The 23868-nt window shown below is 51.8% G+C and overlaps 1 protein-coding gene across 1 annotated transcript; it reads left to right on the forward strand.

Annotated features, from left to right (window-relative positions):
- Positions 1–7683: 7683 nt before the first annotated feature.
- Positions 7684–22083, forward strand: LOC104483922 (centrosomal protein of 164 kDa). The gene is made up of 19 exons (XM_086771356.1): positions 7684–7773; positions 8147–8258; positions 8443–8632; positions 10148–10276; positions 13759–13947; positions 14678–14755; positions 15437–15559; positions 16113–16256; positions 16477–16560; positions 17049–17114; positions 17452–17630; positions 18173–18299; positions 18721–18788; positions 18969–19176; positions 19348–19455; positions 19853–19967; positions 20531–20878; positions 21346–21412; positions 21981–22083. Exons 1-19 carry the CDS (start codon positions 7704–7706, stop codon positions 22081–22083), a joined length of 2508 nt encoding a protein of 835 aa, XP_086627482.1. The 5' UTR covers positions 7684–7703.
- Positions 22084–23868: the final 1785 nt, after the last annotated feature.

Consider the following 23868-nt stretch of genomic DNA (forward strand, 5'->3'; position numbering starts at 1 on the left):
CCTTATCTGTGTTCAGGCTCAGTATGAACTACCTAGGGAAGTCTCTGAAATGGCCAGGTTATCCACCTAAACTGTCAAACAAGCCTTTTTAAATTTTTCTTGGCACAGCAGGAGCTGCTCTGGGAGGTACTCTTTAGGACAGCCAAAAATCTCCACCCAGAGACCTCTTGCATGTCTTAGTCAAAAAATGTGCTGTCAAGGCGGCTAGGAGATCCATCATCTCATTTCAAGTTTTTTTCAAACCAGTTCATTATCTAATCTCTGAAAACAAGTAGAAATTGCGTTTCTGGTCCACTCAGGGAATTGATGACTAAAACAAACCAAGTGCACACACAGGCATTGCCCTGATACTCAACAATACAATTACAACTGAATTATTGCTCATTCCTCACTTCTAACTTATGTACCCTAACTCTTGCAAAATATTGGTATAAATTCAGTATAAATAAATACATGATGTTTCAGAAATTATTCTCTAGAAGAAGGAAGATGTTACCATACAATGTGTTTGAAAAATTCCTTAATTTCTTAATTAGGCGATTAAGCATGAAAGCCTGGGTGAGCCCTGAAGTGTTTTTACTACATATTTTTCCAGCTCTGAACTCTTCCCGTTTCCCTCCTCTCACCTTCTTCAGTTCTAGTCAGAATTTAGATGAAAAATTTTTATAATATTTTTTCCAGGTTTGCTAATGATAATAATCTTCTCCAGCATTTATCTGGAGCTGATCAACAATAATTTCATTTACAGTGGCAATGTTGTTTCTGACATATCTGGATTTAAGCCACACTCTGCTGTTGCTGTTAGACAAAAACGTGGTAAAAATATTAATATACTTCTGCGTTTTTACTAATGAAGGCTCTAACCCAAATACCCAAAACAGTTTCTGACATTTTTCTTAACACTGCAGTGGTCCACCTGAAAACAGATAGCTATGGTACATCATGAGCCCCTTTCAGCCTTGTTCTGCCTTCAAAGTAAAGTGTCACATGAAAACAGAGATGGGAAAGAGATCATAAACATTTCATCCGAAATCTCTGTTGACAGAGGTGTTTTATGCTTCCTACATCAGCCCATTTCAGGCTAGAAGTGAGCAGTTGCTTTTAAGGAAACATTACCAGCAAAACAGATTGCCCCACCAAAGCAGAAGACTGTTCACCAAGTAAGGTCAAACTTAGGCCGAAATGCTGGAGGTTGAGAAGCTTTGCTGGCACACCCCGGGCTCCACAGGAGCACCAGCTAGTACAAACACATCATTATTCCACTAATGCAAACAAAATGGTGAGTAGATATCACTTCATAAGGCAAAATAAGCAGTAAGAAAGCCATCTATGCTGATTTGCCTGCAGGGGTACTATTCACATGTGTTCTCCCAATGACAGCAAATATTTTCTCTTATGGATTCTTTCAATGATTGCTAATTTTACCTTTTTCAGATCACCCTGAACCTTTGGGGATGGTTTCTATTATGATTTGATTGATTTTTTAAAGAACATCATGTTTTTAAGAGACTTATTTTGAAATAACCAGTATTTTCCCTGAAAACTTGCAGCACTCATTTTGCTTTCTGAAAATGCTCACATGGAGAAGTAATTAAAGGAAGTGAAAAGCAGGTGAGCAGCTGTGTTTCTAAACTTAAGTAGAGTCCCTTCTAGTGCCTTAGAAAGGCAGAAAAACATGCACTTGCCAGAAAATACTTTTCCACTGCTGCCTTGGCTGAGTGACGGCTCGGTCTTCAACATTATACTCAGAATGACAGCACCTTCCCAGCCAGTAACTCTATTTTTTTCACCACGTTTACCAGGCATCAGATTTATTAGAAAAATTAAAATTGTTAATACAATTAAGAAATTCAGTTGATTCTTTATTCTTATAAAAAAATATTATGTTTCCTAGATGTATTGCCACACATAGGTTGCTAAGAGCATGTATTGTGGTCCAAGCTAAGAAAGTCTACACAAGATTCCAGGCCACCTGATATCCCCTTCTTGCAGATTGTGCCCCTCGAACCAGAAAGATAAAAAAATCAAAGCATGACAACTTGCTAAGGTCCATCTTCATGTTCTCATTTTTGTATACTCTGGGCAAGATAAATCATTGGTGAATCCAAAACAGAACAAAGGACATCTGTGTCTTCAGCAGTACGCATCGGTTGAGGCAAGACAAAAGACTCTTGTGTCTACCTTCTACAATTTGATGTGAGAACTTAGAATTTCATGGGCGGGGTTTTTTAAATAGATATATATTATTAACTAGAAGGAGAGGGACTTCACACATATCAATAACTTGGCTCTGCAATTTCTCTGTGCACTTTTATTCTTCAGTTTTTTAGCCAAAAATATAGCTTGTTGAAAGATTTACACATCTCTGGTGTCTCTGGTACTGGATCACAGTATTACAACGTATTATTCCTGAAATTAAGGCTTATACTTGAGCCCTTGCAACCTCCAAGCAGTTATATTGATATTTCAAAGTACGTTGCCAAAAAATTCTCAATTTGTGAAAACTGAATTACTATGAAGGGCTGCAGCTTACAAAACCTAGATGTAAGTATCACAGATTCCATATGAATTTTCCCTTGCAAACATAGCATAAAATAGAACAGCATAAACTATTCTGCATCAAAAAGAAAGTATTTTCATGCTAATCAATTCCTATAGGGTGTCTTACAGCAAAACTACATGGTAGCAGTAATATTCTCTAACTAGTTGGATAGATTTTGAAGCTATGGTGTAGGACAGTATGCAAATTTCTCATTAATTTGAATATTTAACATGTTCCCAATTGTAAACAGAAGCTTCAGGTAACTGAGAATATTTTGGAAAGCTACTCCTATACTCTTTCTTCTGTTTTCTGCCAAGATGCCTTAAATACACAGATGTTTTGCTACTTGAAGTGCTTGCATGATATTCAGCAATCACTGTATAACATCTCTAATAACAGATCCTTCTCTGTAGCAGAAATTCTGATAATAGTGAGCCTGTATTAAGGTCTGCATAATAGATGCAGTTTTAGTTTCTAAATGTGAAGACACCACACCACACTGTTTTTCCTCAGTTGTGACATTGTCTCCCTCTTCTGTTACGCAGAAGGTCTGGTCCTTTGGCTCATATTGCAACGGCAAGGCTAACAAGCACTTTTTCAATATATTTCATCTACTGAATGGAGTTTGAGCAGCAGTTCTATTTGCACAGATGTACTCTTTGTCTGCTTTTACTGTCTCTTCCAGGAATACTGTTCAGCCTAAAATAATGTATAATTGATGACAAATATCTTACTCTCTTGCATGTGACACATTATCAGACTGGCTGTACAGCAGATGTTCTAAGTTTGATAGAAATTTCTATAGGCAAAGGTCATCTTTTCTAATCTTTGCATTAAAGACTTTTCCCTGGAGTAGTTTGGCATGTGTATAAACTCCTCCAAATTTGGTCTTTACAGATTTCCTAAAAACGTTCATCAGAATGTGCTCTTGTGGGTAATTCCTTCTGCATCAGTCTGTACCGATTAAATCTTTGCAGAAACAGCCTTAGTTGAGCTGTATTGACTGACAAACATAGGTCTTTCTTCCTCCAAATACACCACTGAATTAGGTGTATTTATTGGGCCCTTACTTGCTTCTGAGAGCTGCTAAGGCTCATTCAAATCTTACACACTGTCATATGTGTGAGCTGCTGTACCTAAACCTGCCTGAACATCTGGTACTTTTAAATGCTTGCTCTAAGCTCTGCATTCACCACTGGGTTTACCACTAAATTACCCAGACAATTTGATAACAGATGTCGAAGTTTCCTTTTGCTGACAGAATGACAAATTACCTTCCTCCATCTCCAGCTTATGATGGATGTGCTTCTCGGACAAATCTTTTATCTGTTAAATTCCCCGCAACTCAGTAGACATACTTAGCTGTGCTGTGAGCTCAGTCCTCCAGACAAGCATGGATAATTGCAAATGGCTACAAACTGCCTCTGGTACACAAGTAACCAGTCTCTCATCCTGTGCTTTTCTTTTATGTTCCTCACTTTAGCACATGACTTGATGTGACACTACCTTAGTACTTGGATCTTTAGAAGTTGTGCACATTGTGTCTGTCTTCTGTACCCATTTTGGAGAATGACCATGGGCTCCTCCACAGCTTAACCCTGCAGTTTTGGCCACTACTCCTGCCAGGACTGAAATATAAAAATATAGGGTGTTCATCTGTAAATTCAGTCTTGCCTCTATACCTTCTGCAATGTTTTTTTCAACTGTTCAGTGCTATCACCCCGACTCATTGCAGTATGCCTGGTTTCAATAGTCTGATATGACCCTATGACAACCACAGGGATTTTGCTGCTGTTTTGTTTCGTTTTATCTCAGGAATAGTTTTTCCAGATTGTGCCATCACGAAACTGCTAACAATACAGGTAGAAATATTTCAGAAGTAACCGGGTCGGTCCACAATGGGTTCACAAAATACATCTCCCCTTCCTGCTGACTTTTTCCTGCTCTCCCTTTGCTGCTCTTTCAAGAAGATGAAGGAGTAGGGGAGAGATGGAAATAAGGGCTCAGAGGGGCTGGAAAGGGTCCCAAAGAGGGGTATAAGGGCTGAGAAGGGCTAGAATGGGGTCCTGAAGAGAGATATAAGGGCTCAGAGGGGCTATACGGGGATCCCAAAGACGGGTATAAGGGCTGAGAGGGGGTACCGAAGAAAGATATCAGGGCTCAGAGGGGCTAAAAGGGTGTCCTAAATAGGGATATAAGGGCTCGGAAGGGTTAGAAGCGGGTCCTAAAGAGAGATATAAGGGCTCAGAGGCCTTTTATAGGGTCCCCAGTGGGGTATATAGGATCCCAAAGGGATTATATGTGGGTCCCAAAGAGTGTTATAAGAATTCAGAGGCCTTTTTTAGGGTCCCCAAAGGGCAAGTCTATGATCCCAAAGGGAGTATATATGGGTCCCAAAGGGGGATATTGGGGCTCATGGGGCAGATATGAGGTCATAAATGGGGCTATAAGGGCTCAGAGGCTGTATTTGGGAGTCCCAAAGGGGCATATATGGGTTCAGAAAGGGTATAAGGGGATCTGTAAGGGGTATTTGCGGTCCTGAAAGGGGATATAAGGCTCACAGGTGGTATTTTGTCTCCCAAAAGGGGTGTGTAGTGCCATACCCCCAGGGATCCCAGGAGGTATATGGTGTCCCAAAGAGGGTCTTAGGCTCACTAAAAAGGATATAAGGGCTCCCAGGGGGTCTATGGTTTCCCAGGAGCTCTTTAGGGTCCCGAAAAAGTATATAAGGGCTCAGAGAGGCAATACAGGACCCTGAAGACAGATATAAGGGCTCAGAGGGGCTATGCAGGGGTCCCAAAGAAGGATATAAGGGCTCAGAGTCCTTTTCTAGGATCCTCAAGGGAGTATGCAGTATCCCAAATAAAGTGTATGTGGGTGTCAAAGGGGATATTAGGACTCACAGGGCATATATAGGGTCCTAATGGAGGCTATAAAGGGCTCACAAGGTGTTTTTGGGGGTCCCAAAGGGGCATATATAGGCACACAAAGGGTATGAGGGGACCTGTGAAGGACACATGAGGTCCTGAAAGGGGATATACCACTCACATATGGTATTTTGGCTTTGGAAGTGGGTATAAAGGGTCCCAAATTGGGGTATAAGGGCTCCCAGGGAGTATACGTTGTCCTAAAGGCAGTCCATAGGGTCCCTAAAGGGGATATAAAGGTTCAGAGAAGCTATACGGGAGTCCCAAAGACAGAAATAAAGGCCCAAAGGGGCTAGAAGGGTGTCCCAAAAAGAGATATAAGGGCTCAGAAGGGTTAGAAGGGGGTCCTAAAGACAGATATAAGGGCTCAGAGGCCTTTTATAGGGTCCCCAATGGGGTATATAGGATCCCAAAGGGAGTATATGTGAGGTCACAAAGGGGATATTAGGGCTCACAGGGCATATATTGGGTCCTAAAAGGAACTTATAAGGGCTCAGAGGGTGTATTTGGGGGGTCCCAAAGGGGCATATATGGGCACACAAGCAATATAAGGGGACCTAAGTGGGTATATAGGGTTCTGAAAGAGGATATAAGGGCTCACAGGTGGTATTTTGTCTATGAAACGGAGTATGCTGGGTCACAAAGTGGGTAGAAGGACTGACATAAAGTACATGGTGTCCCAAAGGGTGTCTATACGGTCCCTAAAACGGATATATGGTGTTTTATGGCCTGTAAATGAGCTGGCAAGGGCTGGTAAGGAGCAGCAAGAGCTTTCAGAGCTGGCACTACTAGTAGGGGAGCAATCATCCAACATTCAATATTTTTAGGATATTTTTTTCCTGTGGGTGGCCAGGTTGAGGTGATGGCAAATGCTACCCCTCACCAGGGTGCTGGCCTTGTACTGCCCAGGCCGCAGCCTGGCTCCCCCTGCAACATTCTCTGAGCTTCAGTCCTTCTGAAGGGGTCTGCCGGGCTTATGTTGTCGCAATGGAGGAACGAAGAGGTTCCACGCGTCCCGTTAACCGGGGCTCGCTCCTCCTCTCCGCAGACTGCCCTCCTCGCGTGGCTCCGGTCACACGCGTGAGCCCGCCCTGGCGCGTGCCCCAGTGCGGAGCAGCAGCGTTTGGAGGAGCAGCGGTGGAGCGTGACCCCCCGAGCCCCGTGCCGGGGAGGCTGTGCCGCAGAGAGCGGGAGGTGAGAGGGGGCAGCGAGGGCTCCGTTAAGGGCAGGGGCGCGGGGATCCCGGTCCAGGCACTTCCCGTCCGGGCGCTGGTGCTGCTCGGCCCGGACACCCGGCAGGCAGCGATCCCCACAATCCCACGAGGAAAGCACGGGCGTGCTTTATCCGCGGCATATTTCATGGGTTTAGGGTGAAAGCCGGTTTGCCGTTGTCTCTGCGCTGCGTTGGAGCAGCTGACCCGTGTGCGGGCAGCGGAAGGCACAGCCCTGTCCTCGCTCCTGCTGTGGGGTCGCGGCCTCTCCGGCGCTGGCGTTGGTGCAGCCGCAGGGAGCCCGCTCGGCTGCCGGGCCTGGCTGTGGGAGGCTGATGCTGGCCAAATGTGGCTGCGCAGAGCCCCAGCTGGGGATGTTTGGGGTGGGGAGGGGAACCTAAAGCTGCCTGTGCCTGTGGTGAAGGGGTCTTAAGGGCCCAGCTGTGGCAGGGCTGAACAGCTGCCTAGGGCCTGTGAGTTTCCTAGGGAAGCAGTCCTCCACAGGTGGGACACGCTAAATCAGGGTCCTTTTCTAGCTTCCATAATGTCCTCTGGGAAGGTGGGAGAGGCCAAGGCGAGCTGAGTGTGGTGAGAAGCTGCCTGGTCCCCGGGCAGCACTGGCTCAGCCCAGGGATGCTCTCACAGAGCTGCGCTGTGCTCTGGGAAAGCTGCTTTCTCTCTGTCTCCTTTCAGCTCGGCTTTTGCCTGCTTAAAAAGGCCCCGAAGCCAGTGCTCATCTCCTCTGCAGAAGCTTGAAAGCCTGTGGGCTCTGGTTACAACTTCTGAGCCCCCTCAGCCCTGCTCCCTGTTCCCACAACCGCTGTGAAGTGCGTGAGGCAAGTCTTGGATTCGGTGTTGCTCTGTGCGGCGCAGGAGCGCTGTAAGCAGCGCGCAGTTTCCTGTGGGGCTTCACTGTGTGCTGTGTGATGGGGAAGCTTTATTTCTGTCTGAGCGTGTTTGCACGTGGTGATTTTTGAGTTGCTTCCTTGATGCCAGCAGGTGCGGGGAGCCGTGGCAGCACCCATGGTGCGCTTTGGTGACCAGATCGTCCTGACAGAAGTTTTCGACGAGGAGTCCCTTCCCACTGAGGAAGGTAACTGATACCTGTCCTCTTGGGAGCCATACTAAAGGATTCAGGCGTGCCAGTCCCTTCTAGGTGTACGAAGAGAACAGGGATTCAGGAGAGCGTGGGTAGAAAGGGTGCAAGAAATGGGATTTCACAGAAGGCAGAGCTGCAAAATGAGCTTTTTGGTTGTGAAGAGAAATGCCACGTTTTTCAGTCTGTCTCCCAGCTTTAACAGCCTGGCAGGATGTGCTCAGTGACGGGGATGGTGTGAGCAGCTTTGAGCAGCTTCATTTTGGGGTCAGGGTTTCCCCGCGTGCCCGTTGCTTTAGCTGAGGAGGTTGGCTTTGTCTATAGTGCCTGGCATGGACCGTCTCCACAGGTTCCTCTTCTGTTTTCCTAGAAATCAAAGATTTTGCCCGGGAGATCGGGATTGACCCCGAGACGGAGCTGGAGCTGATGTGGCTGGCTGAGGAAGCCATCATGGCCCCGTTGCTGGCCGAGTGGAAGCCCTGGTGAGAGTTCTGCCAGCGCTGCCCTGCTCGATTCCTGGCCTCCCCTGCCCTTCCCCTGCCGCACGCTGCCCACGTAGCTGGCAGAGCCCGGCACCGGCTGGCGAGGGGGTGATGCCGCCACAGATGTGCTTCCTGGGGGCGGGGAGGCGTTCTCTTCACTTTTCCTGCTGGTTTTGCCGTGCAGCAAGGATACCGCCACTGGGGACATCTACTACTTTAACTTTGCTACCGGCCAGTCCACGTGGGACCACCCCTGTGACGATCCCTACAGGCAGCTTGTCGTTCGGGAGCGAGAGAAGCTGCTGGCACTTGGCAGCTCAAACAAGGAAGAGAAGAAAGACAAGAAGGAGAAGCAGTCACTGCAGGGACCCCCTGTGAGTAGGCTCTGCTGCTTGCAGTACTTTGAGGGAGGAGTGAGAGGGCTGGGCGCAGGATGAACAGGTGGCTGTGAGTTAGAGGGTGATTTTGTGCTGTAGCCGCTTTGGGATCGGGACGGTGATCCCCCGACAAGGAGAGCCGTCTGGCAGGGTTCCGAGTTTGATGCAAATTGGACAGAAGTGGAGTGAGCAACCCATGGGAAGCTTTGCTTTAGAAGGACACACCTGGAGCACGGGTGCCTCAGGCCTGGGATCCTGTTGTGGAGAAGGATATGGCAGCAGCCAAGGATGCACAACTCGCACCTGGCTTTAGTTTTGCAAGGGCGTCTGAACTCGAAACCAGACGATGGGCAGAAAATCAAGTGGGATGGCAACATCAAGTACAAAGTCGTCTTTAATTTTGGCTCTTATGACCCTCTGTAGTCAGCACACTACCAAGTTGGTCTTTTCCCCGGAGATCCCACAACCTAAACTGAGGGGGAACCGCTCATTTGGCTATTCTTAGCTTGGTTTCACTTGCTGAATCTCGGGTGCCAGAGTGATTGAGTTGGCGATGTAAGAAACCGTAGGCCGTGGCCAGCTCTCCTACGTCCCTGGCATTGAGAAATGGATTCTGTTCCGTCTGAAGTGAAAGCAAAATGGGAAGAAGTTTGAGTTGGCCCTCTCAAGCAAGAGGAGGAGTATTACCAGTGGTTCACAAGCATTTTTTTGGGGGGTGGTGGGTTCAGTATCAGCAGCCAGTGTTCAGGCAGGGGAGCGCAGTCTCCCTGTTTGAAATGAGGAGTGTAAGCTGTGCACCCATGCTCTTCTGCCAGAGAGTCCCTTCTGTGTGCTCCAGTCCCCAGGCACCCTGCTAGCATCTGTCTGGGCACCCTTGGGGAAAGCTCCCTCCGCTGCGAGGCGTCACGTCTCCGCTGGCCAGCATCCTTGGCGAGCCGCTGCGCTCGGGGGTGGGAAGCTCGGTGGACTCCAGCCTCATAAATAGTATTTGCACTCCACTGTGATCTGCTGAGATTAAACAGATGAAAGAACAGTTTTCTGGGTGAATACAAAACTTCCAGTCACAGCAAGTGATTATTTGCAGAGCATGCCCTTTGGGTTAACAAAACAAGTCTTAAGTGGTAACAAATTGATCTTTTAAAGGACAATAAAACGATAGGTGTGCAAAACATGACGCAAAACCACCTTCACTGAAGGCTTTCTCCTTGCCGAGTTAAGTCTTGTCGCTGGTGGTTTCAAACACTTTTGTGATGGTCCTGGCTGAATCGGTGTTCTGAGGTGCAGGCAGGTTTAGCAGATGTGCTGCTTTAGGATGGAGCCTCTCTGGTGTCAGGGGAGGTGCGGCCTCATGAAGAATGTGTCGTCTCCCAGCCAGACGTGGCTCCGTAGAACAAGAGTAGCGCTGTAGAGCTGAGTACCTTCTTGGAATTCAGTCTGGGGTGCCTCAGTGGGTTTCTGTCTCCGCTTTCTCTCTGGCTGTCTTCTCACTTCCCTCTCTCTTTCTGCCTTCAGCCTGCGGACACCTGTAAGCCTGCTAGCCGGATTGAGAGGTTGCTGGGCCTGGCCTACAAAGAGAGGAGTTTCTTGAGTGCAGCAGCTCTGTATAAAGGGAGAGAGGAAGAGGAAGAAAGGGAGGATGAGGTAATTTGTGTGCCTTGGCTCTGAATGCGTGTCGGTATCCGTAGCGCGTGAAGCCTCCAGGAATGAACAACTGTGGTGCTCCCTCGGTAGGGGCTGGTTGACTGTGGTGGTTCCACTGGGCTCTGGGCCTGAAATTGTGCTGCGTTTCCTCTGTGTTGTTTGGTCGCCAGAAAGCATCTAACCCTGTTTTCTCCATGTACTCCCTGTAAATCGGCATTGGCACGATGGATTTCCAATATGAGTGGGCTGTAGGCGCCTTGCCCCAGTGCACTGCGATGGCTCTGCTGCCTTATTGCACTGATTCGGAGCCGCCAGTTCCTCCTGTGAGACCACGGAGGCCGGAACTCAGTGTGGGCCACTTGTAGAGTCTCCACGATGCCTGTTCACAAAGCTGCAGATGGCTGTGGGCACCCCGGGAGGCAGCAGTGACTCTGAGGTAAGGACGCGGTGATGGGACGGGCAGGAGAGGAGCTGTGGCACTGCCCGGCCAGTGCCTGGGCTGGGGAGCGAGAGCACAGAGAGAGCAGCAGCACTAAGTTCGGTCCCTGTGAGCCCTTCTGCAGACAGCTTGCTGTCCCTGCGTGTGTGCCTTCTCTGCCTGCGCTTTCTTAGTGGTGATCATGCTGAGGGTGACAAGGGCACAATGGGAAGCGCGCTGCAAGCAGCCGTGGTGATTGGGCCCGGCTGTTTGCGCTGCCACTAATCCTTTCTCACTGCTTTGGAAATCCTGTTCCGGGGTCTGAAAGGCAAACTAATTTCTTTGGAAGTGTTTTATGGTGTTTCCCTTGTCCTTTTCACAGCATGTGAGAACTGAGCTGTAGAGTACTTTGCCGGAGAACCCATTCCCGGTGCTGGGCAGAAACTGCAAAGGCTGATGCTCAAGTAGAGGTGGAAAAGAAAGGCCCGGCTCTCGTCTCCAAAGAACAAGCGGCCTGCGGGGGCCCGATTTGTCACCGAGATGTTCATGCCTCCAGGAACAAAGAGCTGTCCTGGCCTTTCAGTGCCGCGGCAGGGCTTGGGGAATCTGTTTTGGAAAGGCAACTGCTGCCTGACAGCCAGGCTCTGTGAACAGCTGGGTGATATCTTAGTCCTGATCAAGGATCAGTGCCCCCCTGGAAAGGATAATTCCCTTGCAGTTCCACGGGATGGCAGCAGGAAGGCATTCCCATGAACGAGCCTCAGCCTGCAGCCCGAGCCCTTCTCCAGCTTCCTTACAAAATGGAGAGGAGGAGAGGGTTCCTCTGGGGGAAGTTCATTCACGGGGGGGAAATCTGAGCGGTAATGGGGTGAAGAGATGGGGAAAAAACCTGGCTCTGTGTAGCCTGTGGATGGGGGTTGAGTACCTCTATTCAAAGGCAATAAGCCTGTGGCTTCAGTGATGTGCTGAGGCGCAGGGATGTGGGGGGAGAGTGGAGGCTGTGTTGAAGATGACACGAGTGTCTGGGAGAGAGGGAAGGAAACGTGACCCCCTTCAGTGGGCTTTTCTGGAGCCAAGAGCGAGTTACCCTGGGAAACGGCACTGAGAACAGAACCCCAGTCAGGTGCTGGAGAACCAGAGGGGTGAGGTTTATGTGTAAGCCCTTGGGATGCCCTTTTGGGAAGAGGGCCTCTTCTAGAGCGCGTGGTTTGCCTCCCGGCTCGTGGGGTGAGCTGTCCCCTGGACCCAGCTTGGGCCTGTCACAGATGGGTGACCCTACCAGCTTGGACAGGGGCTGTAAGACTTGTGCTGTGTTCCCCCTCTCCCAGGAGAACAGTGGAGCAGAGGAGGAGAGCTGCATCAGCCAGTTAGCTGACACTGCTGAAGCCAATCTCCAGCGCCAAGGGAGCCCTGTGGAGGACACCAGCAGCCTGAGAGAGCTGATGGGCGGCTCTCTGACACCACGGGCCTGCTTGCGCAATGTTGCTGATGTTTTGCATGCAGATGGCAGCTCCTAGTCCTGTGCTGTGGATCTGGTTGCTGCTTCGCTTGTTTCTTGTGCTGCTTAAAGTATTCCATGCATGGAGAGAGGCGTAAACGTAAAAAACCAAGGGCAGATGCCACCCAGACAAGGGAAACCTGACCCACCTCCCTGTTCTTCTGTGCCTGAGGCGAACAGCCCGCAATCGGGGAGCAAGTGGGGAGCACATCACCTCTCAAAGGCATCTCTGTGCAGGAGCAGATTTTTTCCTTTTTTTCCCTGTCAAAGGTAGAAAGAATGTGAATTTTCTGGTTGTTATATCTCGTGTTCAGCTGTTTAAAGTCCAAAGAGGTGGCTTAGCCATCCTGTTTCCTGAGAGGAGTCGGATTCAGTTGTGGTGGCTGCTGTTCGTCTCTGGACCAGTCTCCTTCCCAAAACCCGGTCTCTTTGGTACCAATGTGCAGACTTGAGCCGGTTACTGGAAGTCTGGAAGTAATGACTTGAAGGGCAGAAATTCCCCATCAGTCAGTGTCAGTCACCCGCACGTAAAATGTGTCACAGCTTGTGAAAAGATCAGCTAAAGCCAGTTATAACCGGACTCACTTCTCCTGGCTCTGAAAGCCGCAGAAAATCCCTGGTCTGTTTTTGCACAAGGAAAGCCTCCCCCATCCTCTGTGCCTGACCGGCAGAGTTTCCTCTTCCGGAGAGTTGTGTTTGTGGTCATTCAAGCGTAATGGTGATGAAAGTTTTGCCTGTATCAGTCCCTAAATAGGATTCTACCAGCCGAAGAAGTGATTCTGGGATATGTTAGTAACAGAGGTAACTAAGTTGCTAGGCGGCGTGTTTGTGAGCTCTGCTCACCAGGCTCCCCACAGGAAAGGGGCCATAAGCTTTCCTTTATTACTGGGCAAGTGGCAGGTGAGGCTCTGGGTTTAAAGCTGACAGTGTTCCCGTTGCACTTGGATAAAAATACGTCGTTAAAATCTGGGGTATGTGTGTGGTACAGGCTGTACGCAGGGTGCAGCTCATGTGTGGCAGACACCGTAGCATTAATAACCAGTGAGAAAGTAGGAGGTGCTAGCGGTTTTGTTTGCCTGCTGATGAGGGAACCTTTTCCTGCTGCCTCCTGGCTGCCGCGCTGTTCGTTATGGGTTTTGGGGGCCCCCCGCTGCTGGGAGAGGCAGCCAAACCTTTGGGTGACCAGGTTGGAATCTGGGGTGGTTTTCTCCCCGAGGCTGGGGGGGTTCTGCTATTTCTCAGTCTGGTGTGTTAGCTGGTCTGAGCCCAGGGTGGTGGCTGAAACCAGTGCCTGCCTTCACGCTTGTCCCAAGGGAAGGTGGAACGATTGCATCCTGCCTGCTCTTCCCTGCCGGATCGCAAGAAAGGAGTGTGTTTATTCTAATGAGGTTACTTCCCTTGGAAAGGGACTGTGTGAAAAGAAATCAGGCTGGTCTCGACATCACCCAAAGCTTTACGGTTTTGCTGCTTGCTGCAGGAGAACCCACGCTGTTCCCAACCCCTGCATCCTCCCAGAGAGCGGGTAAGGAATGTTGTAGCTGTAATTGTGTTTGTCTTGCTGCCTAGGTGGACTCTTTAAAATCAAGAGACACGGACAAAGGGCAAGAGTCTTCCTTGGATTCCGACGCTGCGTGCCCTCCGGCTCCAGTTCAAGCCCTTCCTGGAGATGCTGGCGGTGGCCTGTCTGGCCAGACCAAGGAGAAGCCCAACGGGAAACTTGCTGGGACGGACCTACAGGGCAAGCAAGATGCTGAGGTGGGAGATGCCGTCCCTGCAGCAGACGAGCTGCTGCAGTCTCGGGGGGGGAAAGGAGCGCAGCGGAGACAGCTGCGCTCAGTGGTCCTGGGCTCCCTGGAGCTGTGTCTCCAGCTGCTGAAGCTGCTGAGGCCGATCCACCAGCCAGCCTGGCTGCCAGTGCTGCCACCGTGTCTGTTGGTGGAAAGGGAGGGAATAGAATGAGGGCAGAAGTAGCAGCTGATTTGAAAACAGGCAGCAGGCTGGACGCTGGCCAAGTAAGAGACTTGGGGTTTGCAGTGGAAGCTGCTGTGGCTGGTCCTGCTGCTCTGGATGGCCCTGGTTCAGGAAAGCTCTTGGAGCTCTTGGTGATTAAATAACAATAATTTAAATGGTGGCACTGGATCTGAAGAGAAGGGAGAGATTGCTGTGTCCCTGCCAAGCTAAGCCAAGCCACTCGATCAGACCCAAATGTCTCTGGCTGCTGCTTTAGTCCTCCAGAGAGCCTGGGGCCTTCTTGGATGGAGGCAGCTCATGGTCCTTCAGCACAGTGTGACCAAGATCCCTTGAGATCTCCTGGGAAGGGAAGGACAGAGAGTAAAGGCGTTTTGTGTGTCACCTGGTTTGAAAGGGAGTTCCCGTTGTGCTTTTTCGATGCCGAGGGACAGATGTTAATTGCAAATGCATCTTGCACAGCATGTCCCCACACACAGAGGTTTTCCAGCAGAATGTCTTGCTCCTCTTCCTGTAGGCAGCGGAAGAACTGGAGAAGCAGTTTGCAGCTTGGATCCAGCAGCTGAAATCTGCAGCGGAAGAGAAGCATCAAAAGGTAAAAGATCGTGTCCTTGGAATGTAAACTATTGGGTTCCCCCCTCCCTGCACTGTCACCAAATGTGGCCAGGGAGGGTGGCATTCATTTTTTTCCACTTCCTAAATGCGGTTCTGGTCTGGCTCAGCATTTGGACATGCTCCAGGCAGGGGGTGGTGAGGCTGCACATGCTGCTCTTTGCTGTGCTGTCTGCTCTCTGTAGGAGGGCACTACACGGATCTTGTCAGAAAAGCGACAAGTCTCTGTGGGCGGCTTTCATGGCAGGTCATTTCCAGCCTGCGAACGCAGATCACAGAGGCACAGAGGAGCGAGGAGGCTCAGCTGCACAGTGAGTTGCCGAGGGCAGAGTGGAAACTGCAGCAGAGAGCAAATCCAGTAACCAAGTACAGACACGAGGCAAGTGTTCATCTTGACGTGCTGAAGGTTCTCCAGCTCCTCTCCTTGCATGTGTGGTGAGGTCTGAAAGGCTGCATCCCCTGTCCGTGGGTGACAGTGGTGCCTGAGGGAAATGGACGCCCCTCACCAGGGCGCTGGCCTTGTACTGCCCAGGCCACAGCCTGGTTCCCCCTGCAACATTCTCTGAGCTTCAGTCCTTCTGCTCCTGTGAGAGGCTGCTCTCCTGGTGGGCCGCTGTAGTGCTGTGCTGTAGTTCAGAGACATCTGTGTGTGTCACCCCTGCAGCTCAGCGAGCTCCTGAGAGAGGCACGCCAGGGAGTGGAAAAAGACCACGAGAGGCAGATGAAGAGGATGAAAGAGGAGCACCAGGAGGTGCTGGCACGGCTTCGGACTCAGTATGAGGAGGAGGTACTGCTGTGTGCGGCGAGCAGTGAGTTTGAGAGGCAACTGTAGTGGCTGGCTGAGCTGGGCTGGCACTGCTGCTTGCCAGAGCTGCCCATCTCGGCCACCCCTGGAGATGGAGATCCCTTCCTTCTAGGAGAGCTGGGCACTGTTGTCGTGATGTAACGGGAACTTAGCCCGGGGTTATAAGGATAAGCTGCCAAATACTCTGTGCTGGCAACTTCCCTGTGCACTTGTGGACTTCTGTGTGGGAGAAGATTGTTCAGGTTTGCAGGTGGCCATTCTGGAAAGCCTTCTGCCTCCCACTTCTGACTGTACAGCCAGGAGTGTGACACAAAACCTGAGTTTCATGGGTTGTCTCTTCTCTCTTGAGCCATTCCCTTCAGGATGTTGCCCCTGTAAGCAAGAGCTTTGAATCTGCTGGATTTGGTGTTTGCTGGGCAGCTGCTGTGTGATGGGCTGGCTTTCTGGAGAGCGTGTCCTGTGTGGCCACGTTGGCTGCTGGAGAGCCCCATGCTTCACTCAGATGCTTTTCTTGTTTGTGTTTTGTGACGAGCAGGAGAGAAGGCAAAGGGCAGAGCTGTTTGAGGGCCTGCAAAGTGAGATGGCGCGCCTCCGACAGCGTAGTGAAGCAGAGGTGAAGGCTCTGCAGGAGGAGCTGGATGAGAGGCTCACTGCACTGCAGCGCAGGCACAGGGAGAAGGTGAGGAGAACGCTTGGCCCAGGACGTCCTTGTGACTGGACTGCTTGGGGACGGCCTGGGTGTACTGCGGCACCCTCTGCGGTGTGCCCGCCACCCTCTGCAGCCCAGGGTGACACAAGCGGCAGGTCGTGCTTTCTCAGGTTTTTTTGTTCCTCCTGGTGGCAGAGATCTGCCTGATGATTCAGGAACTTGCTCTCTTTAACTCAACATCTCTGTGCAGGAGAGAAAGCTCCAGGATTTGGAAGACGAACTTGAAATGCGCATGGAGAACATCAAAGCCAGATCAGCGCAGCTCCTTACCCAGGTGAGCCAGGCCTGCTGGGCTCGCAGAGGTCTCCTGGCCCGTCCTGGTGGTACAGCCCCGTGGCTGGAGCTTGCAGTGAAAGTCAGCGCTGTGGGTTCTGTAGATAACCTTGCTTCTGCGAGACCTTCCGTTCCAAGCAGCACTGGAGTGAGGAGTTAAAAAAGGTGGAGAAATGCTGGAGGCAGCCCGAGGCTTCACAAGAGCAAGGTCCTGCAGGAGTGGCCATGTGCCTGGAATACTCTGGCAGCTGAGCAGGAAGGGGTGTTCTTCCCGCCAGAATGCCAGTATTCCCAGCTTCTCGCTTGAAGTCAAAGAAAGGGAGGGCAACTGGAGTGTGTGTGCGGGGGGACATAAAGCCAACCTGACAGCAATCCTCAGGTGTCTTGAAATAGCCTTGAGACTTGGGTCTGGCCTCTGTATTCCCAGTGCTGCTCAGCATCAGCAGTCTCCCTGCTCTGACCCTCCCCTGCTGTCTCATCTGTCCGCAGGAGGAGTCTCTGAGGAAGAAAAGGCAGCAGCTGGACGAGGAAAGGCAGGCTGAGCTGGAAAGAGAGGTATGTGTGGCTTAGCTCTGGAGAGGTGCTGTGCTGGTTTTCTCTTGGGAGTGAGGGCAGCGTGCTAGAACGAGTGAACTGTTGCTTCTAAACTGTGAGTCTGAAAACCCCTCCCTGGCTCAGCCTGTCATGCCGTCCTTCTGGGAGTTTGATTAGCTCTGAGCTGTTTCCCAAAAAGAAGAGCCAGTCCTGTTCTTCCAGGATTGGCACGTGGTGTGTGCATTTGTAGCTCGGGGACCTCCTGTGAGCTGTGCAGGTCGCAAGCTCTTGCATGTTGTGTGCCTTTTATTTTGGCCTTGGGGAGATGACTGTGAGGGATTTGGGGGTTTTCTCCTAGGAAGCTGCTTTCGCTTCTCAGCTTCGCCTGGAGGAGAAGAGGATGGAGCATGCCAGCCTCCTTGAGTCCATCCAGCAGCTGTGTAGGTCTCTCCAAGAGCTCCAGGACCAGAAAGCTGAGCTGGAGGCCCAGGTGGACTTGTTGCAAGCGCAAAGCCAGAGGCTACAGAAACACATCAGGTCTGCGCATGAGAAATTTCCTCTTGAAAAAAAATAATCCCCCCTGTGCCCCTAAAAGACACCTCTTTCACCCAACCTGGGCCGCTCCCTCACCTCTGAGCTCCTTGTCTGTTGAGCCATGTTCCTTCAGAGTCCTAAGGGCGGTTTTACCGTGCGTCGAGGGCACAGAGGTCCTGGGATCTGTTTCCAGACCTGTTAACTCCTCACTGTGTAAATTTGTCCCTTGGCCTCTGCTTGTCAGGTTCATTTGTTGCTCCTCTCCACCTCTGTCTGGTGAGGTGAATGAGGTGCCGGTGGGGGGGGCACTGAAATACAATGAGAAGGTTTCTTCAGAAGACAGCCGAGCTGCTCAGGGAGGGTGTAAGCACTCGTTTCCCTGCCCAGCCAGGGGCCGTCTGACATAGCACCGCAGACCCAGTACTGGTGGTGCCTGCCTGTCTGTGGCCCTGTCTCTCCCTGAAGCTGGAGGTCCCTTGGAACACCACTGCAGATGGGCTGCTGCTCTAATCGAGGGCTGCCGCTGTTGCCTTTTCTCGTGGCAGTGAGCTGGAGGCAGCTGTCAGGAGCCAACGGGAGGCTTTGAAAGAACTGCAGGCAGAAGGGAGTGTGCAGTCTCCAGGAAGGAAAGCTGAGCGCCGTGTGGAAGAGCTGAGAGGAACTACTCCAGCTGTGAGTAAAGCAGACTGTAGAGGTGTTTGCCGTGTGAGATCTGAGGCTTAAGTCCCTTGAGAAGTCGGAGCTGTTGTTCCTTCTGTGTGAGCTCGTTTGAGATGCAGCAATGCATTTTCCTTTGCCAGGACATCAGTGTGTTTAGCAGTGTTTGTTGGTTTCCCTCTGTTGTTACTGAGGGGGAAAGGAGTGCGGGATCCTTGAGTGCCCTTGGGGTCAAAAGCGGGGCTTGAGTCCGGGATAGAAGTCTCTGTCACTTTTTAAAGTCACATAAAGAGCATCCCTGGCACTGGGCTTGGATCTGGGCTATGCTGCGGTGATGTCATTCCGAATTTGCTCTCCTAGTTGGATTCTTAAGGGATCCTGGGGCTCTGTTGCCCATACGTATTTCTCAGTGTTTTTTAATGTTTCAACTCTTTAGCACTCGTCCAGGCAGCCTGCCTCCCCACCCTGTCAAAGCCACAAGGATGACACCTTCCAGTTTGATCAGTGAGTATCTGTAAGCCAACCTCTTCTGGAAGAAGTTTTGGCTTTGCTTTTCCCAGAGAATGTTTCAGCTTGGGTTTGTGCACTGCCCTGACAATCCATTTTGGGAGAGGCTGCTGCATGAGGCTTGCAGGACGGCACAGCCAGAACAAAGCCAAGAGCACGCCTGTCTCTTTTGTGCAGCATCAGGAGCTACATCTCAGCCGAAGTGATCTCCATTAGGAACGCCAAGGAGATCCTGGTGCACCAGACCTGCTCCATGAAGGAGAGGCACATGGCACTGAGAGCGGCAAAGCAGCAGTGGCGCCAGGACGTGCAGAAGGCGCGGGAGGTGGGGCAGGATCCCCACAGCTCCCAGCTGCTGGAGGGCGTGCGCCAGAACCTGGAAGAGGTGAGCCGCTGAGCCCGGGTTCTGGCTCACCAAGTGTCAGGCATTGTGGCTGCACAAAAGAGTCCCCAGCCCTGGAATCGATTCCTGGCTCTGCAGGCACAGTGCCAGGCAGCTGTGGGTGTCCGGTCCTCCTGGAAATGTTCCTCTGACTTGGCTGTTGATCCATTGCAGGAAGCAGAGCGGTTAGATCAGATGAAGTCAGCTCTGCAGAAGGGACAGTTGCTGCTGAAGAAGAAAGAGGAGAAACTGAGCCAGCTGGAGTCCTCGCTGCTGGAGGAGGTAACCGCCAGCATCACTGCTTGTGCCTGCCCAGCTGCCCGCCCTCCCGCCCTGCCCAGAGCTCTCGGCCACGTTCTCTGGGCTGGAGTCTCTGCAGGGCTTTCGGTCCATGGGAGGCTGCTTAGCTGGTGGCCAGAGACTGGCGTTTGCCAGCAGAGCGGGATTTTAGACACACGTTCTGTGGGAGCAGAATAGCGTGTCTGTCTGAGAAGGGTGGGAGAGAGAAAGCTGGTCACAGAGGTGGAGAGGGTGACAAACGTCACTGCCTTTACTGGGCCTGTGCCTGCCTGTGCAGTCCAGCCGATGGAGACTGGCTGTAGACTGTATTCCAGTGATTTCTGTGTTTCAGGGACAGAAGAGCAAGCTTTATTTGCACTGTTTTCCTCCCTTTGAGCAGCTTTCAGACAAAGATACGCTGCAGAGTGCTGTGTGCAAGAAGAGGGTGACTTTTCATCCCCACCACTCTGAGGACATGACCAGCACATCCAATGTAAATCTCCATCAGGCCAAGTGTGAGTGCCTGCCCGGCTCGCTGAACTGCACCCAACGTACGGTGCTTTAGACCTGGTCCTGGCTTTCCTTCTTTCCTCTTTGACGTCCCTTCTTGTTCTGGTTTTACTTAGCGGCGGGGGGCTGTGGCGGCAACAGACTGGCCAGCTGTCCCGTCTGAGGTGGGCTCTCTGACCCCAATCAGTCAAATACCTGCACACACATGTGAAACTGCAGGGTTTTCTCTCCCCGTGAGATGAGAGCCCCTGTGTCAGCACGGTCCTGTTGGTCCAACCCCCAGCCTGGCTGGGGCCTAGAGAGCTTTGCTGGTTATGAGCTTTGGGGGATCTTGTCCCTGCTGTCCCGTTTCTCCTCCACATTGTGTCCAAGCAGCCTCCAAGGCACAAATCCTCGTTGTCAGTCTCTGCTCTGGCTGCAAAGGCAGGGTTTGGCCTCTGTACCCCTCTTGGCAGGGACTGATTAAACTCAGCTCGGAGCGTCACAGGCAGTGGGAGAGTGGCTCCTGCTGGGGAGGCAGTGTCTCCCTTCCCTTCCCAGTGATCCCTTTTTTCCTCTCTTCTGTCAGTTGACTTGAGAACCGATGTACGGCCTGCCCCACAACTGGACAAGATCGAGGACTTGAGTGTCTCACTGCAGCATATCACGGGTCAGCTGAACAGGATCCTCAGCGCCTTGGACTCTCTGAAGACCTGCCAGCCTCCGCTCTGCACCTCCATGCCCTGCCACAGCACCCCTCTTTCTCTGCCCGCCTCCTTGGCAGGACTCCAGGCAGGCGGCTCCCTTACGGCCCCCGCCGGGGTGTCTCTGGGGGATTTGCAGGCCGGGAGCACTGGGCTGAACTCTGGGCGCTCTCTCGGGACTGGACCCTCAGTAGACAGCGTCCTGGCAGGGAAACGGAACCAGTATTTCCCCGGTGAGTCTCCTACCTGTAATCCAGCTGCTCGCTTGCCTACGACTGTTGATTTCAAAGCCCTGCACGTTCTGACCAGCTTGCCCTTCCGATGCTGGTAAGGCCAGACCCGCCAGTGCTGCTGGTAGGAAGGCTGCCAATGAGCTGAAGAGGGAGAAAAAGATTTTCTCATGCCAGGGAGTGCAGCACATAGCTGATCTTGTCATCCTGCTTCTGGGGCAGCTCAGCCTGTAATACACAGCCGAGAAAGCAGTTGTTAAAGAGGGGAGCGAAGCAGAAGCCTGCCCTGCTTCACTGGCAGCCTCCTGGGAACTGCAGATGGGGTTCACCATCTCCATTTCTTTAACATCGCTCTGCCCTCGGCAGGTGGCTCAGCTTGTAGGGACAGCGTCTCTGTAGCACAAGAAAGCAAATGCACCCGGATGTAAAGAATTGATTTGGGGGGCCTGTATTCAATGTCTGTGTTCCAGGTGGGTTCCTGTCGCTCAGCGGAAGCTCCAAGCCTCTGGACAGCAAGCTGGGATACATCCCTGGAGAGTAAGAGCGCTTTTTCCTTGCGGTGTTGTTTCATTGAGCTTTGATTGCTCTGTCATTGCTTTTATTTCTCTGGCATGATTTATCAATCACATTTCACGTACCAAGGAAGTAACCAAATTGTAAGTTAAATATCATTAAGTAGAGAAGTTGCCTGCTGTGAGTTATTCACTGCCACGTGCTCAGCACTGCCTTGTAGCTTCTGCAGCGGAGCTGCCATCGTGGTTGTGCTGATAACCCACGTTTCAGGAGCAGGGTCCAAGGGTGCTGCCGGCACCGGGCCGCGCTGGCTCTGCTGTGACGGGTGATGCTGTGTGGGCGGCTGGAGGGAAGGCTGCCACCCGAACCTTTCTGATGCTGTGCAGACGAAAGGGACGCAGCCTGGGAGTAGGTGGCTGCGGCAGCTTTTCTGTGAGACGTGGCTGGGCGGAGGACTTGGAGCCCAGAGGAGGTTGCTTTTTGTTAACTGTGGCTCTTGCTGTAGCAGCCCATCGTTTTCTTTGTCGTCTCTGGGATCGTTTCTGCCCAGACCTCTCTTTCCCACTTGAGCTGTCTTTCTCTCATGCAACAGGGAGCAGTTACAGCTGTTCCAGAGCTGTGAGCCAGAGAAGATGAGCATCCAAGCGATGATTGAGAGCACCAAGAAATGGCTGGAGGACAAGAGGAATTCATGAGTGTATCCTTTGCCTAGGTCTGGTCTTGAATTGCTCCAGCTGCCTGCAGCAGGTAGGAGGAGGCAGCAGGAGGTGAGTGAGGCAGGAGCACTAAAGCATCAAGCAGCAATCTGAGTGCAGCAGGCTAAGCACAGCGCGTGTGTGCCAGACTGGCTCCTGCCCCTTGGTACCTGTCCCGTCTACTGGCCGTGACCACGTGTGCTAATCTTAATCCTTAAGCCAGGCTTTTCCTTCACCATCTGCCAGACCTCTGTTCTCAGCCGCTGTCCCCGGCCGGCAGCTCAAGCCTCCTTCAGCTGGGCCTGGATGAACACAGACAAATCCCAGTCGACTGTTACTGAAAGGCGGGACGTGGCTTGGGGGAGACGGTGGCTGGGGCCCACGCGATCGCCTGAACGTTGAGCTTGGGTGGTGTCCAGCCATCTCCCCTGTGTTGAAATATCAGGGCTGCAATAAATCATCAGTGTTCTCATCAGCGTTCTGGTGGTCGTAAGCCAGAGCTGGGAATCGTGGAGGACTCTGAGGAACTGGTCAAGGGGGAGGACGTGGATCCGGACGAGGCTTTGCTGGAGGAAATGTGTCGGGGAACAAGCCCACGCTGATGCCCAGCAAATGCTTAATTGCAGGTGGGCCAAGTCGTCTGGCCTCTGGCACGTGCGCAAGCAGGGGAGAGCTGTTAGACAGCGAAAGCACTGTAGAGTCTGGGGCCAGGACTGGGAAACGGCAGATTCCGACTCTCGGGGAACGTTCCTTTCTTATGGGATGGGAGCAACGGGAACTAAACCACGGGTGGCTTTTCAAGACGGGTGCTCTGGAAAAGCGCTCCCTGCTTCCTCCTTTCTGCCGCACTGGCTGACGGGAGCTCTTCTCCTGTGTGATGAAGGTGCTGATGGCAAGAGAGCGTGGGGTGGTGTCTGCTGGTGCAGGCGCCGTGAAGGAACTGGGCCTGGTGTGGATGTCGAGACAAAGCCCCAGCTGCGTCCTTCCATGCCCCGAGGAGAGGGAGCGGAGCTCAGCTCGGCAGCTGGGGTCTCCTTCCACGCAGCTGGGAGCCCTTGGTGCCAGCCTGGCCGCCTGCTCCTCCCAGAGAGCAGGTCTCACGAGACGGTGACGCAGGCTCCGCGGGGCTGGAGACCTGGCTGAGGTGTTGGGATGCACGGCTCTGGGACCTGCGCTGGCAGGCGGTGGCTTTGCTCGCCAGTGGCTGCGGTGGTGTTCCTGTGGAGAGGCTGCGCGCAGATCTGCAGATCTGACTTGAAATATTTTATACAGAACCACTTGCCTCTTTGTCTGACGAAGCCTGCATTTCAGGGGGTCCCATCTGTGAGAAATCCTCTCCAAAGCCATTCTCTCTAGAGACAGCCGTTGCAGGGAGGTGGGGAAGCTGCTGCTCCGCGCCCTTCCGTGCCGTTGTGCTCCTCGGCGTGGCTCATGATGTGCAGCAGAGTAAGCAGAGCCCCCTCCTGCTTTGCTTCCCGGGTGGGTGTACCAGCACAACACAGCAACAGCTCACGCTGTGAGCATGGCAGGGGAATGTTTACATGCAAATAGAAATGTATTTTTGACGAACGTCATTTAAAAACTCTTAAAGAATGTCTGTGTGTATATATTTTATTTTATTTTATTTTTTTCTGATTTTCTTAGAATTTTTTAGTTACTTGACCTGACTGGAGGATCGAGCTCTCTTAGGACAAATGCTGGCCCTTGTTCTCCCTCCTTCCGCTTGCTAACGAAGTGCAGGGTGGTCCTTCTGCAGGCACTGCCGGTAGAGAACATCCCGCTGGT

Source organism: Chlamydotis macqueenii, chromosome Z, assembly GCF_036417535.1.
Source record: "Chlamydotis macqueenii isolate bChlMac1 chromosome Z, bChlMac1.mat, whole genome shotgun sequence".
Classification (NCBI taxonomy): Eukaryota; Metazoa; Chordata; class Aves; order Otidiformes; family Otididae; genus Chlamydotis; species Chlamydotis macqueenii.

Bases quoted from the DNA above. Each gene is read 5' to 3' on its own strand.
- LOC104483922 (XM_086771356.1), top strand. From the start codon at position 7,704: ATGGTGCGCTTTGGTGACCAGATCGTCCTGACAGAAGTTTTCGACGAG. The intron at 8,259-8,442 runs GTGAGAGTTCTG...TTTGCCGTGCAG, and splicing joins CTGGCCGAGTGGAAGCCCTG to CAAGGATACCGCCACTGGGG. The intron at 10,277-13,758 runs GTAATTTGTGTG...CTTGCTGCCTAG, and splicing joins AGGAAGAAAGGGAGGATGAG to GTGGACTCTTTAAAATCAAG.